The sequence below is a fragment of the Anolis sagrei genome, chromosome 9, assembly GCF_037176765.1.
Source record: "Anolis sagrei isolate rAnoSag1 chromosome 9, rAnoSag1.mat, whole genome shotgun sequence".
Classification (NCBI taxonomy): Eukaryota; Metazoa; Chordata; class Lepidosauria; order Squamata; family Dactyloidae; genus Anolis; species Anolis sagrei.
In genome coordinates, this window is record NC_090029.1 from 6489430 (window position 1) to 6505386 (window position 15957).

The following is a 15957-nucleotide window of genomic DNA, read 5'->3' on the forward strand; positions in this document are numbered from 1 at the left end:
TGTTCCAGAAGCCATACAGTTATTAGATTATTATAGGCAAATAAATCAATGCCAAGTATGACACTTCTCCACTCCGGAGCAGCGTCCAATGGGTAGCTTGAGACAATAAAAGCCTTTCTGTGCCTCTGAGCAGATCTTGTGGGATTTCCTGCTTGATATTTTGGGTTTTATGGCTGTGTGGAAGGGCCTTGAGATACCTGAGTCCACACTGCCACATATTCCAGGTCAAACAGATTTTGTGGGATTTCCTGTCTTGCTATTTTGGGTGGAAGGTCCCTGAGATGACTTCCACTGCCATATATTCCAGGTCAAAATAGACCTTGTGGGATTTTCTGCCTTGATATTCAGGGTTCTATGGCTGTGTGGAAGGGCCCTGAGCGATCTGAGTCCACACTGCCATATATCCCAGTCCAAAGCAGACATTGTGGCATTTCCTGCTTAATATTTTGGGTTCTATGGCTGTGTGGAAAGGCCTTGAGATACCTGAGTCCACACTGCCATATATTCCAGTCCAAAGAAGATATTCTGGGATTTCCTACCTTGATATCCTGGGTTCTATGGCTGCCTGGAAGGGCCTGGAGATACCGGAGTCCACACTGCCATATATCCCAAAGCAGATCTTGTGAGATTTCCTGCCTTGATATCCTGAGTTATATGGTGTTGTGGAAGGGCCCTGAGCGATCTGAGTCCACACTGCCATATATTCCAGTCCAAAGCAGATCTTGTGGGATTCCCTGCATGATATTTTGGGTTCTATGGCTGTGCGGAAGGGCCCTGAGATATCGGAGTCCACACTGCCATATATTCCAGGTCAAAGCAGACCTTGTGGGATTTCCTGGCTTCTATGGCTGCCTGGAAGGACTACTGGGGGGAGGGTGCGAAAAGAAGAAGACACACTCTGAGGGAGGGAGGGAGGGGAAAGAGAGCCATGAAACCGTTGGGATGGCCAAGGGCTGGCATGCCATTTCCCCCTGGCGTGTTGCCGCTGCCTCCCACTTCCCACAGCACCCGGGATTTGCAAGGAAAAAGGATCCGATGGCATGGGAATGGGATTATGATGGGAGGTTTTGGTGTGGCATGAATGCAGCAGGGATGCATGGCAGGCGGGGGCAGTGTGTGAGCGCGCGTGTGCCCCAGCCACAAAGCCCACCAGGCGCAATGCCGTGCCACGGCCAGAGCCAAAGGGAGAAGAAGGAGGAGAGGAGCCAGGGCGAGGGAGAAGGAGAGCAGCCTCGGCAACGGCGGCGGCGGCGGCGGGGTCTGCTACTCACCAGAGCTTCCTCTTTAAGGGCAGGAGGCTGCCCCGGTTGGAGGCGGTCACCCCGATGGCCATCTGCAAGACAGTCAGGTATTTCTGATACTTCATTTTGCCGTCGCCCCCCCGGTCCCTGCTGCGTCCCCGCCGCCGCCACCGACAGAGTCTCTCCAGCCGCTGCATGCAATCATCAAATTTTTATTTCCAGGCATCTGCCGTCCTGCGTCGCGCTTCTTCCCCTCCTCCTCCTCCTCCTCCTCCTTTCCTCCTCCTTTCCTCCTCCTCCTCCTGCCGCGCTCCCTCTTTCTCTTTTTCTCTCTCTCTCTCTCTGGCTGTGTAGGCCCCCCTTCTCCTCCTCCTCCTCCTCTTCTCCTGCCGCACTCCCCCTCTCTTTCTCTTTCTCCTCCTCCTCCTCTCTTCGCAGAGAATAGGCACTCCCTCTGCTGCTGCTTCTCCTCCTCCTCCTCCTCGCCTGCTGTCACTCTCTCTCTCTCTCTCTCTATCCCTCCCTCCCCTTCTCTCTCTTTCCTGGCCCACCTTGGCTATCTCCTCCTCCTCCTCTTCCTCCTCTTCTTTGTTCTCGTTCAGGACCCATCCAGGCGCTGTCCCACACGCGCCCGCATCCCCACTCACTCTCCCTCCCTCCCTCCCGTTGCCTCCAGCACAATTTTGGAGCGTCCTGCCACGCGTGGAAGGGTTAATCGCGGGCATGGGTTGGCCTAGCACGCCGCACCTGGGAAGGGACAGGACATCACCCTCCAGGAGAAGGCAAGGCAGGTACACGAGCTCTCTCACTGCCTCCACCACAGCCTTGGAAAGCAGGTGGATCAGGCCTGGGCAAACCTGGGCCCTCCTTGCAGGGAGTTTCATAGAATCATAGAATCAATCATAGAATCAAAGAGTTGGAAGAGACCTCATGGGCCATCCAGTCCAACCCCATTCTGCCAAGAAGCAGGAATATTGCATTCAAATCACCCCTGACAGATGGCCATCCAGCCTCTGCTTAAAAGCTTCCAAAGAAGGAGCCTCCACCACACTCCGGGGCAGAGAGTTCCACTGCTGAACTGCTCTCACAGTCAGGAAGTTCTTCCTAATGTTCAGATGGAATCTCCTCTCTTGTAGTTTGAAGCCATTGTTCCGCGTCCTAGTCTCCAAGGAAGCAGAAAACAAGCTTGCTCCCTCCTCCCTGTGGCTTACTCTCACATATGTATACATGGCTATCATATTCCCTCTCAGCCTTCTCTTCTTCAGGCTAAACATACCCAGTTCCCTAAGCCACTCCTCATAGGGCTTGTTCTCCAGACCCTTGATCATTTTAGTCGCCCTCCTCTGGACACATTCCAGCTTGTCAATATCTCTCTTGAATTGTGGTACCCAGAATTGGACACAATATTCCAGATGTGGTCTAACCAATGGTGGACCAACTCCCACCATTCCTAACACCCTAGGTAATTTTCAAGGGTAAGCACACAGTATTTTGGCGCCCCCTCTCCCACCAATCTTCTATAAATATATAAATGCTCTGTGCACAATGAGTACCTTTAAAACAAAAGAACCAATGAACGAAATCACACCAAATTTGGCAACGAAACGTCTCACAACACAAGGAGTGACCACCACTCAAAAAATTATGATTTTGTCATTTGGGAGATCAACACCTACAATCACCTACAATCATAGAGCATTCTGAACCTCACCAATGATGGAATTGAACCAAACTAAGCACACAGTTCTCCCATGACCAACTGAAAATACTGGAAGGGTTTGGTGGGCAGGGTCCTTTGGTTTTGGAGTTGTAGTTCGCCTACATCCAGCGATCATGGTGGACTCAAACAACGATGGATCTGGACCAAACTCTACACGAATACTCAATATGCCCAAATGTGAACACTGGTGGAGTTTGGGGAAAATAGAATCTTGACATTTGGGAGTTGTAGTTGCTGGGATTTATAGTTCACCAACAATCAAAGAGCATTCTGAACCCCACCAACAACAGAATGGAGCCAAACTTTTCACATAGAACCCCCATGACCAATGGAAAATACTCAAGGCCATCCAGTCCAACTCCTTTCAGCAGGGCAAGAAAACGTAAACAAAGCCCTCCTGACAAAGAGCCATCCAGCCATAGATAGAGATAGATATGATTCACATACACACACACAGATATAGTATGATAGATTTGAAAGGGACCCTTAAAGAAGGACTATGATATGTTACATGTTCCGGGATGGGCAAACCAGACAATCTCCACATCAACACTCACAACGAAACAGCAAGAAATACTGTTTACCCACAAGCATCAAGACATTACATACATTAGAAACCAACACTTCTTCATTACTTTATTTTCCAGATCAACAGACTGGGCCACAGCAACACCTGGCAGGGGACAACTAGTCACTAATATATATTTTCTGTTCATCGTGGGAGTTCTGTGTGCCATATTTGGTTCAATTCAATCAGAATGCTCTTTGATTGTAGGTGAACTATACACCCCAGTAACTACAACTCGCATATGTCAAGATCTATTTTCCCCCAAGAGCGGCTGAAGAGCGCCCCTGGGTAAAAAAGAGCGCCCCTACTGCAAAGGCTTACTTCGCATAATGGCTTGAGCCACCCCTGCTAACACCCTCAAGCCCTTTCCTCTTCCCTCTCAGCCGTTTAGAATCATAGAGTTGATCTGTCCATATTCATTACTAGCCCTCCCCTGCCACGCTTTGCTGTGTGCCACATTTTGTTCAATTCCATTGTTGGTGGTGTTCAGAATGCTCTTTGATTGTAGGTGAACTATAAATCCCAGCAAATACAACTTGAGTGAAGGACATACATTGGGTTGTTAGGTGTATGCTGTCCAAATTTGGTGTTAATTCGTCCTGTGGGTTTTGAGTTATGTTAATCCCACAAACGAACACTACATTTTTATTTATATAGACTAGCCATCCCTGCCACGCTTTGCTGTGGCCCAGAAGAAGAAGAAGAAGAACTTTATTTTTCTATCCTGCCTCCATTTCCCCGAAGGGACTTGAGGCGGTTTACATGGGGCCCAAGCTCAAGGCAGAATACAATTAAAAACAAAGCAATTACAAAGGTCACCTCACTACCTCTGAGGATGCTTGCCATAGATGCAGGCAAAACGTCAGGAGAGAATGCCTCTAAAACATGGCCATATTGCCCGAAAACACCTACAACAACCCAGTGATTCCGGCCATGAAAGGCTTGGACAATACAAAGCAATAACAATTAAAACAGCATAAAACAGTGTAAACAACATAACAATAATAGCTAGCAACAACAATAACAACAGACTAATTTTGGAGGGGGGAGGGTGGGAAGAAAGCCACTACATGAGCTGGTTAAAGGATAAGATGGTTTAGTAAGGTGGATAACAATGTATAATGGCATAGGAAATATCATGGAAACAGAACAAATTAATAGGATCAAAACAATTCAAATAATATAATATAGGACATCAGATTAAATGACGATTCAGGTCATGATACAGTCTGGTGACCTGGAAAATAGTGTTGGTTTCTAATATATGTAAAAATATGTATATGTAAATATATGAAAATAGTGTTGGTTTCTAATATATGTAATTTCTTTATGCTTGTGGGTAAAACAGTATTTCTTGTAAGTGTTGATGCAGAGATTGTCTGGTTTGCCTACTCTGGAACATGCAACATATCATTGTCCTTCTTTAAAGGTCTCTTTGAAATCTATGATACTATATCTCGCATGTGTGTGTGTGTGAATCATATCTATCTATCTATATATATGGTTGAATGGCTCTTTGTCAGGAGGGCTTTGGTTATGTTTCCTTGCCCTGGTGAAGGGAGTTGGACTAGATGGCCTTAAGGCAGCATTTCTCAACCAGGTCAGGACCCCTGGGGGAGTTGTGAGGGGGTGTCAGAAGGGTCGCCGAAGACCACTAGAAAATACAGTATTTTCTGTTGGTCATGGGGGTTCTGTATGGAAAGTTTGGCCCAATTCTCTCATTGGTGGGGTTCAGAATGGTCTTTGATTGTAGGTGAACTATAAATCCCAGCAAATACAACTCCCAAATATCAAGGTCTATTTTCCTCAAATTCCATCTGTGTTCATATTGGGGCATATAGAATATTCGTGCCAAGTTTGGTCCAGATCCATCATTGTTTGAGTCCACAGTGCTCTCTGGATGTAGGTGAACTAGAACTCCAAAACTCAAGGCCAATGTCCACCAAACCCTTCTAGTGTCTTCTCTTGGTCATGGGAGTCCTTGGTTCAATTCCATCGTTGGTGGAGTTCAGAATGCTCTTTGATTGTAGGTGAACTATATATCCCAGCAGCTACTACTCCCAAATGACAAAATCATTTTTTTGAGTGATGGTCACTCCTTGGGTTAGTAGGTGTCTTGTGGCCAAATTTGGTAGCAATTCGTTTAGTGGTTTTTGAGTTATGTTAATCCCACAAACGAACATTACATTTTTATTTATATAGACTTCTAAAATCTTTTTGTGCCAGTCTTCTTTTTTTGCTATTTCTTTCAGTCTCTAGTATTTAGCAAATACTATTCTGGCTACAATCACCAAATAGTTGAAGAGGATTTCTTTGTTTTGGTCTTCCGGTATTTCTAACATTCCTAATAAGAAAAATTCTGGGTTTTTGTCAATCTTTAAATTTAATATTTTTTGTATGTCTATGTGGATTTTCGACCAAAACTTTTTAACTTCCGGACAGGTCCACCATACATGAAAAAGGTCCCTGTTTGTTGGGCACATTTCCAACATTTATCTGATGTGTTTTTGTAGCATTTCGAAATCTTATGTGGAGTAAGGTAACACCTATAAATCATCTTCATCCAATTTTCCCTCAATTCATAAGCATATGTTTATTTGATTTTTTGGTTCCAAATCTTTTCTCATTTCTCTAACCTACTGGATTACCCCAAATTTAGGTCTCCTGAAAAAAAACCTAACCAATTCGGACCTGGTTAAAGGCTATTTCAAAGTAGTAGATTTCCCAGACATTTTGAACAATCTTTCATCTTTTTATAACCACCAGAGAATAGAAGGAAGTCAAACAGCATTTTTAAAATTATCTATATAAATAAAAATGTAATGTTCGTTTGTGGGATTAACATAACTCAAAAACCACTGGAAGAATTGACACCAAATTTGGACACAAGACACCTATCAGGCCAACAAGTGACCATCACTCCTAAAAACACTAAAAAACACCATGGAAGAAATTTAAAAAGCCAAAACAAAATACATTACAACGCATGCGCAAAAGCACACACGCATATGCAAACACACATATATACACAAATATATATACACACAAAACACATATACACAGACTGAGCCACAGCAACGCATGGCAGGGGACTGCTAGTTATCAATTTTTTTTTATTTTTTTCCTTTTTTCCACCTCTATCACTTTTTTATCTTCTTCATTTCTGTTTTTCTTTTTCTAAACTTTCCTATCTGGAAATTGTTCTCTCTCTTTCAAGGTTTATTCTATCTTTGAATTAAAACTCAATAAAAATTTATTTTAAAAAAAAAACAATCATAGAGTTGGAGGAGACCTCGTGGGCCATCCAGTCCAACCCCATTCTGTCAAGAAGCAGGAAAATCACATTCAAAGAACTCCTGACAGATGGTCATCCAGCCTCTGTTATTTATTTATAGTGTCAGAAGTAACTGGAGGGTACAATTAAAATGCATTTAAAAACACATGGTAAAGGTAAAGGTTTCCCCTGATACTAAGTCTAGTCGTGTCTGACTCTGGGGGTTGGAGCTTATCTCCCTTTCTAAGCCAAAGAGCCAGTGTTGTCCATAGACACCTCCAAGGTCATATGGCTGGCATGACTGCATGGAACACCGTTACCTTCCCACCAGAGCGGTACCTATTTCTCAGTGGTGGCCCCTCACCTGTGGAACTCACTCCCAGGGGAAATCAGGGCATCATCATCCCTCCTCTCCTTCAGGAGAGGGACCTGGTCATGGGACCAGGCCTTTGGGCACTCTGGCAATTAAATAAGACAATCAGGTGAGTAAGACCAACAGGAGTGACGAAGTGGAACGGAAAATTAGAACTGTGAGTTAGCGAACGCTCCATGTAGGAGGAGGTTTGTATTGGTTTTATTGATTTTATTGATTTTATGGTTATAATGCATGAATTGTTATTAATTGTGAATTGATGTAATTTTGTGTTTGATTGTTCTGTGATGCAGGCATCAAATTGTGCCTTTGCTTTTGTAAGCCACCCTGAGTCCCCTTCGGGGTGAGAAGGGCGGGGTAAAAGAACCCCGAAATAAATAAAATAAATAAGTCCAAAACACCTGGAGGGCCCAGGTTTGCCCATGCCTGAGGTGGATCATTCTAAGCTTCCCAAACTCCACCCTAGGTTGTTGTTTGCCTTCAGTTCAGACTTATAGAGACCTTAAGGGGGGGGGGGGGGGGGTAATCACAGGGTTTTCTGTGGCTAAGATGTGTGTCCCGCCCAAGGTCACCCAGTGGGCTTCCATGGCAAAAGCCTGGTCTTCACAGTAGAAGCCCAACACTCAAACTATGACTGATGCCGGTCTGGATTGTTTAACTGAATTTGAGTCGCCTTTATCCAAAAATCCAGAAATGGTCCCCATGAGCGGCAGAGAGTTGAATTCTTTTGTGCACAACATTATTAGGTAATTGTACATCATGTTTTAATAATGTTGCATATTAAATAACATTTGTGTAGCTGTCGGGGAAGCATTCTCTCCTGATGTTTCACCCACATCTATGGCAGGCATCCTCGGAGTTTGTAAGGTTTGTGTACATTGAACCATCAGGCAGCAAAGGTATTAGCTTCTCAACCACCCAAAAGGACGAACTTGGATCGTGGAATATTTCAGATGTTGGAATTTTGAACAAAGGGTGCCTTGCTGTATTTTGATGTTCTGCAAGCCACATTGTATAACTTTATAAATGGCAGGACAGAAATATTGTATGGATACTTCAGGAGTCCTTTTTTTGGATATCTGCTACCAAGTCCTTCCTGTCACACACACTTGCTTTGACTCCTCTAAGGTGGACTCCCTCCGTCCTAAATGCCTCTGGAAAATGCTACTTGATGGCACTGTTGACCAGAAGTTGGGAATCTGTGGCCCTCCAAACCCCACCAGGCCCAGTCAGCATGATCAACCAATAGGGAAGGTGATAGCTATGACACAACAGTGGTGCGATGGTCAGGCTTTGTATTATGACCATTTCCTACATTCACTCTTCACACAGATTCAAACACATGGAGAGACTTATACGATATAACAAAAATCACAGGATGCCTCCCTGATGTTCATTCTCCATTTGCTGCTTTGAGTGAGGTTACACAGGAAAATAATACTATACATTCTGATGTACAACCTTGCTTCCTACACACACACAGAGGAATGAAATAAATTCTCCCATAACAAATAGCTGACATTGGAAACAGCACACAGAAGGCTGTCTGATTCAAATGTGTCTGACCACTTGTAAACACAAGCAACATAAAGCAAAACTCTCCCTTTTCTTCCTGGTGGATCTAGATTGGCTATCCACAAACAAGGTGTTTCCCACAAAACATCTTTCCTCCACATGTGAAATCTTATAATTGCGTACATAAACTGCTTATCATTTCCTGCAAATCCGTTAAACTCTGTTTGTGTTATGCCATACATGTTGTATGTCAGCCTGTTCAGCCTGTGATTGTGTTTGATGCTCATGATGGGAATGATACTCATGATGATGTTCATGTTGGGAATGATGTTCATATTGATGCGCATAATGGGAATGGGGATGATGTTCCTGATGATGGGCCCGGGCTGGAGTTAAGTTCAAAAGAGAGGCCTGAACAAGGCCACATTCCTGGGAAAGACCTTTCATCACTTTCTCAGAGCAACAGTTTGAAAATGATGCTGAGATTGCTTTGCCAGGTGCAGAGGGAGATCATAGTGAAACCTTGGACAGAAAGCAACGTTTTAGTAAACAGAGGCAAAACTTTCAGAATCTTAGGCATTCTGCTCATTTACAACAAAAGAAAGATAACAAATTGTTATCTAGTGGGAAAGTGAGAAAGAATGCTTTCCAGTCAGTTTCAGCCTTTGGAAAGGGTTTATAATGATTCATGGGAGTCCAGTGCCTCAGTTGAGTCAACGTCATCAATTCATGCTGGTTTGGTTTTCAAGTGCTCTATGTATCAAGTGTTTTCAAGTGTTCTATGTATCGAGTGTATGTATCAAGAGAGGTGACCGAGGCATCTGCTTGTCCGGTTTTGTGGGATTCATTCCGGCTTGTTTGTTAAGGACGTGGAGGTGGCCCTTGGGGCAGTAAGAGCCATCACATCGGCTCTGGACCCTTGCCCGTCTTGGCTAATTAAATCGGCCAGGGATGGTCTGATTGATTGGTTTATGTTAATCATCAATACATCGTTGGAGCAAGGATTTTTTCCATCAGGCTTAAAACAGGCTGTGGTCAGACCACTCCTGAAAAATACTTCCCTTGATTCCACGATCTTAAATAACTATAGACCAATCTCAAACCTCCCATTTCTGGGCAAGGTGCTGGAGCGGGTGGTTGCTGCTCAGCTCCAGGGCTTCCTTGATGACATCAACTACCTGGACCAATCACAGTCTGGCTTCAGGCCTGGCCATGGCACCGAGACGGCTTTGGTCGCCTTGTTGGATGATCTCCATAGGGTGAAGCAATAGGGAGCTGGACAGGGGGAGTGTGACCCTGTTGGTTCTCTTGGACATCTCAACGGCATTCAATACCATCGATCATGGTATCCTTCACCTACATATATTCTACAATAAACTGCTTGCTGATTTTACCAAGCTGGTGTGGTGTTTCAAGTCAGAGGTGTTCCTGCTCTGGAGTACGACATTACACGTCTTCTTTCTTTCTTCCACTAACTCATATGTAATTATATTCACCTAACCCATATTTCTCAACCTGTGGGCCTCCAGGTTTATGGATTATCTTGGATTTCGGACTTTTACTGTTTTACTATTTTTTATTGCTTCACCTACATATATTCTACAATAAACTGCTTGCTGATTTTACCAAGCTGGTGTGGTTTTTCAAGTCAGAAGTGTTCCTGCTCTGGAGTACAACATGACACGTCTTCTTTCTTTCACTAACTCATATGTAATTATATTCACCTAACCCAGTGTTTCTCAACCTGTGAGTCTCCAGATGTTTTGGCCTAGAACTCCTAGAAATTTCAGGTAGTTTACCAGCTGTTAGGATTTCTGGGAAGGCCAAAACATTTGGGGACCCACAGGCTGAGAACCACTGTGTCCTAACCACTTCCCAAAGACACATCATCCACACGACCAGTGTCTACAATTCACTCTATAACTTCCTGCTTCAGCTACATGAAACTGCGTCCTCCTCTCCCCTTTTGTTGTTGTTTACCTTCAAGTTATTTCCAACCCTAAGGCATTACAGGTTTTTCTTGGTAAGATCTGGTCCTCCCACACAGAACCAGCATCACTCTATTCGGGTCCTTGACTCACCCATATCTGCTCCCCACCCCTTTGAGAAGCCACCTGCTTATGCTTACCTGGGGCCTGTCCTGCTTTGCCCCGTCTCAGTGGGGGGCTGCTGAGCCTCTTTCCTGTTGGCCCTGCCCCATGGGGACGGGGCCCTCCTCCTCTTCCTCACCCCACCGCCAGCGGAGAGCCATGCTGCAACTCTGGCCCATCCATGGCAGCGCACCGTCCCACAGCAGTGCCAGGAGCCGGAGGGAATGGCTGCATTTGCCACTGCCATCCTTTGAGGCCTCGAGGTGCCCTCTGGCCCTCTGTCCTCAACACGCTAATCTCGTTAGGGCCCAGAATAGCCCCGCATTGTTTTAATCCCGCCACCGTTGCTTGTGCGTTACATGCTATAATCAGACTGTGGAGACAAACAACATAGCAGCGTAACTATCCCACAGATTCACCTCTGTTGAAAGTTGGGAGTGGGGGTGAGGAGGCAGAGAAGGTTTTTTCCCCTGTCCCTTTCATTATATTTACACTTTGCAGTTTGGTGGGGCACCCACTCAATTTGGTAAAGAAAACCTTACAAAACTACAACTCCCAGGATTCCACCGCATTGAGCCACGGCAGTTCAAGTGAGGTCAGTCTGCATGAGTTCTACAATATAGGCGCATCCTTAGTTCCATCAACATTACAGACAGAATTCTGAGTAGAGATCTACACCCTAATTCTTTGTCACAGCTTTTCACAAAATGACATTTGAACACACAGACAGAATGGCTTCCATGTCCTATTTTAGGCTCCTGAGAGACCCTACCCTGTATTTCCACAGTTAGTGCATAATGAAAACCCTTTTCAAAAATTGCACGGAAAAGCACTTCCATTAAGAACAGTACACTGTTAAGAGCCCCACTGTTAATCAGATTAAAATTACAATGAACGTTAATGTAATAGGATTTGCTATAATCAGTAGCAAGAGTAGAATCGCCTTAATATTAGCAAAAGACAGCTGAGGGTGGGATCCCTGGGAAACACCTCTGGAAACAAAGAGCAGATAAACAAGAGCCATGCTGCTTTTACTACGTCAGTGTTCCTCAACCTTCCCAATGCTGTGATCCCTTAATACAGTTCCTCATGTTGTGTTGACCCCCAACCACAAAATTATTTCCATTGCTACTTCATAACTGTAATTTTGCTACAGTTATTAATCGTAATATAAACATCTGATATCCTGGATGTATTTTCATTCACTGCACCAAATTGGCACAAATGACACAATAGGGCCAAATTTGAACACTGGTGGGGTTGGGTGGAGTTGATTTTGTCATTTGAGAGTTATAGTTGCTGGGATTTATAGTTCACCTACAATCAAAGAGCATTCTGAACTCCACCAACGATGGAATTGAATCAAACTTGGCACACAGAACTGCATGACTAACAGAAAATACTGGAAGGGTTTGGTGTGCATTGACCTTGAGTTTTGGAGTTGTTGTTCACCTACATCCAGAGAGCACTGTGGACTCAAACAATGATAGATCTGGACCAAACTTGGCACAAATACTCAATATGCCCAAATCTGGACACTGGTGGAGTTTGGAGAAAATAGATCTTGACATTTAGGAGTTGTAGTTGCTGGGATTTATAGTTAACACATAATCAAAGAGCATTCTGAACTCCACCAATGATGAAATTGAACCAAACTTGGCACACAAAACTCCCATGACCAACAGAAAATACTGGAAGGGTTTGGTGAGCATTGACCGTGACCTTGACCTTGAGTTTGGGAGTTGTAGTTCACCTACAACCAGAGAGCACTGTGGACTCAAACAATGATGTATCTGTCCCATTTGCCATCTGTGAAATGTTGAGTGTTCTGCATTCTTTAAAGTGATGAGCTACAATTCCTCTACAGCATCATATGTCTCTTTTCCAATTTACGAAAACATTACCGCATTTGCATTCCAAAGTTTTTAAAAATGCTTGTATGACTTAAAACTCCAACAGAGGAACGAGAGACCAAATTGCCAATATCCGGATGCTGAATAATGGAGGAAGGCAGGGACTTTCAGAAAAACATCTATTTCTGTTTTATGGACTATTCTAAAGCCTTGGACTGTGTGGATGATAATAAATTGTGGCAAGTTCTTGGTGGGATGGGCATACCAAGCCACCTTATCTCTCTCCTGAGGAATCTGTATAAGGACCAAGCAGCAACAGTCAGAACTGACTATTGAACAACAGACTGGTTCAAGATTGGGAAAGGCAGGTTGTATACTCACCCAACCTATTCAACTTATATGCAGAACACGTCATGTGTTGTGCAGGGCTTGATGAATCCAAGGCTGGAGTTAAAATTGCTGGAAGAAACATTAGCAACGAGCCTCAATTTTCTCCCATTTTTTATGGGATGTTCCATTGATAAAAGAGTGTCATCTGCAAACAAATTTATTTTATATTTCTGTTTTATTCCTATTCCTTTTATACTACTGTCGTCTCTAATTACATTAGCTAATAGTTCCATTACAATTGCAAATAAAATTGGGGAAAGAGGACATCCCTGTCACGTGCCTCATGTTATATCTATTTTCCCTGTTAAACCATCATTCACCATTACTTGGGCACAATTTTTGGAATATAATTTATCAATTAGGTTTCTAAATTTTTCTCCAAATCAAAATTTAGCTAATATTAATTTCATTGTCTGCCAGGATACACTATCAAATGCCTTATAAATATCCAGAGCTAATACTCCTGCCACCAAGATGATGGCAACAAGAATGATTGTCAACTGGGAAATAGAGGGAGAAAACATGGAGGCAGTGACAGGGTTTGTATTTCTAGGTGCAAAGATTACTGTAGATGCAGACTGAGGCCAGGAAATCAGGAGATGTTTCTTGGGAGGAGAGCAATATCCAATCTTGATAAAATAGTGAAGAGTAGAGACATCACACTGGCAACAAAGATCCGCATAGTTAAAGCAATGGTATTCCCCATAGTCACCTACGGATGTGAGAGCTGGACCATAGGGAAGGCTGAGCGAAGGAAGATATATGCTTTTGAACTGTGGTGCTGGAGGAAAGTTCTGAGAGTGCCTTGGACCATGAGAAGATCCAACCAGTCCATACTTCAGGAAATAAAGCCTGACTGCTCATTGGAGGGAAGGATATGAGAGGCCAAGATGAAGTACTTTGGCCACATCATGAGAAGAAAGGAAAGCTTAGAGAAGAGAATTATGCTGGGAAAAATGGAAGGAAAAAGGAAGAGGGGCCGACCAAGGGCAAGATGGACGGATGGGATCCTTGAAATGACTGGATTGACCTTGAAGGAGCTGGGGGTGGTGATGGCCAACAGGGAGCTCTGGCGGGGGCTGGTCCATGAGGTCACGAAGAGTCGGAAACGACTGAACGGATGAACAACAACAACATGAGTTAAAAAGAGCACCTTGAGCTCTTTGTACTTTCAAGACTACTTTTATTCCTATCATGATCTTAGCAGAGACTAGAGCCTTTGATTGGACCATTCTGAAATTCTTAGGGATGATGCTACAATGCTCCTTTTCTAAATTTCCAACTGAATTTCAGAGTGGAATATTCCAGGACAGGTAATGAATGACTGGTTTCCCCCTGTTCTGCTGCATGTCTAATCGAAATGCACTTTCCACGCTGCAGAGGGCAGTGTGCTTCCTTTGACTATACACCAACATCCTGCCATATATCACCCACACTGGTGCTCTTACGTGAATCCATCTCAGTGGCAATTGACTGAAGACTCTGCTTTAGATTTCCTCTCCTTTTAAAATTTAAGCAAGTGAACTAATTTATTTATTTATTTATTTATTTGCCATATTTGTATCCCGCCCTTCCCAATCCCGAGGGGGACTCAGAGCGGCTTCACATAATGGCAAGAAATCAATGCCTTAAAAACATACAATGGGTAAAAACACAGAATTTAAACAAATAAAAACAGTTACATCAATTATGAAATCATGTTACCCAAAGTCGTAATCCAGGGCCATTCCAAAATTGTCATTGCACTAATTCATTGTCCATTTATTGCACTGCAGTTATCCTCCAAAAGCTTGGTCCCATAGGAATGTTTTAACTTTTTTTCCTGAAGGTTAACAGGGAAGGAGCTGATTGAAAGCACTGGTGAGAGAGTTCCATAGCCGAGGGGCCACCACTGAGAAGGCCCCGTCTTTTGTCCCATCAACCGTGCCTGTGACAGAGGTGGAACCGAGAGCAGGGCCTCCCCAGAAGATCTGAATCTCCATGATGGTTCATAGAGGGAGATACATTTGAACAGGTAAGCTGGGCCGGAACCGTCTGGGGCAGTGGTTCTCAACCTGGGGTCCCCAGATGTTTTTGGCCTTCAACTCCCAGAAATCCTAACAGCTGGTAAACTGTTTTTCTGGGATTTCTGGGAGTTGTAGGCCAAAAACATCTGGGGACCTCAGGTTGAGAACCACTGGTCTAGGGCTTTATAGGCTAAAGCCAGCATCATGAGCAAATGCACCTGGCGGGGACGAGAAACAGGGCCTTCTCGGGGGTGGCCCCCCGCGTATGGAATGCGCTTCCAAGTGAGATAAGATTGGCTTCATCTCTCCTGGCTTTCAGAAAGAAATTGAAATTGTGGTTTTGGGAGCAGGCTTTTGGACAGCAGATTTAATTAGCACTTTGGTTGGAAATTGACTGGAATGGCCTGACAGCTGATGATACTGTTTTAATTAATGCTTTATGTACTATTTTTAATTGATGCTTTATATATTTCAATGGTTGTTGTATTTTTGTAATTGTTTATTTGTAGTGGCATTGAATCGCTGCCAAAACATAAGTCATCCTGAGTCCCCCTTCGGGGGTAGAGAAGAGACGGAGTAGAAATACCGGAAATCTATATAAATAAAAATGTAATGTTCGTTTGTGGGATTAATAGAACTCAAAAACCAGTGGGTGAATTGACACCAAATTTGGACAGCATACACCTAACAACCCAATGTATGTCCTTCACTCAAAATTTGTTGATTTTGTAATTTGGGAGTTATAGTTCTTGGGATTTATAGTTCACCTACAATCCAAGAGCATTCTGAACTCCACCAATGATGGAATTGAACAAAATGTGGCATAAAGGACTCTCATGACCAACAGAAAACACTAGAAGGATTTGGTGAGCATTGACTTTGAGTATGGGAGTTGTAGTTCACCTCCATCCAGAGATCACAGTGGAC

At 43.9% G+C, this 15957-nt stretch overlaps 1 protein-coding gene and 1 long non-coding RNA gene across 13 annotated transcripts in view; one reads left to right on the forward strand and one right to left on the reverse strand.

Annotated features, from left to right (window-relative positions):
* TJP1 (tight junction protein 1) overlaps nucleotides 1–15957 on the reverse strand; it is a 404161-nt gene that overhangs the window by 352198 nt on the left and 36006 nt on the right. For 2 of the 12 annotated variants that reach the window (XM_060755769.2, XM_060755766.2), the window contains exon 1: nucleotides 1272–1492. The exons of 9 other annotated variants lie outside the window; for them this stretch is intronic. In XM_060755769.2, the coding sequence (XP_060611752.2) occupies nucleotides 1272–1438 (167 nt within the window). In that variant the 5' untranslated portion in view covers nucleotides 1439–1492. Of the gene's footprint in view, nucleotides 1–1271; nucleotides 1493–15957 lie in introns of those variants that run through there. One more of the 12 variants, XM_060755765.2, reaches the window with a different exon arrangement.
* Nucleotides 941–15957, forward strand: part of LOC137097600 (uncharacterized) — a 50891-nt gene continuing 35874 nt past the window's right edge. The window contains exons 1-2 of the long non-coding RNA XR_010910292.1: nucleotides 941–1348; nucleotides 14853–15038. This is a non-coding gene — a long non-coding RNA (uncharacterized lncRNA). The remainder of the gene's footprint in view (nucleotides 1349–14852; nucleotides 15039–15957) is intronic.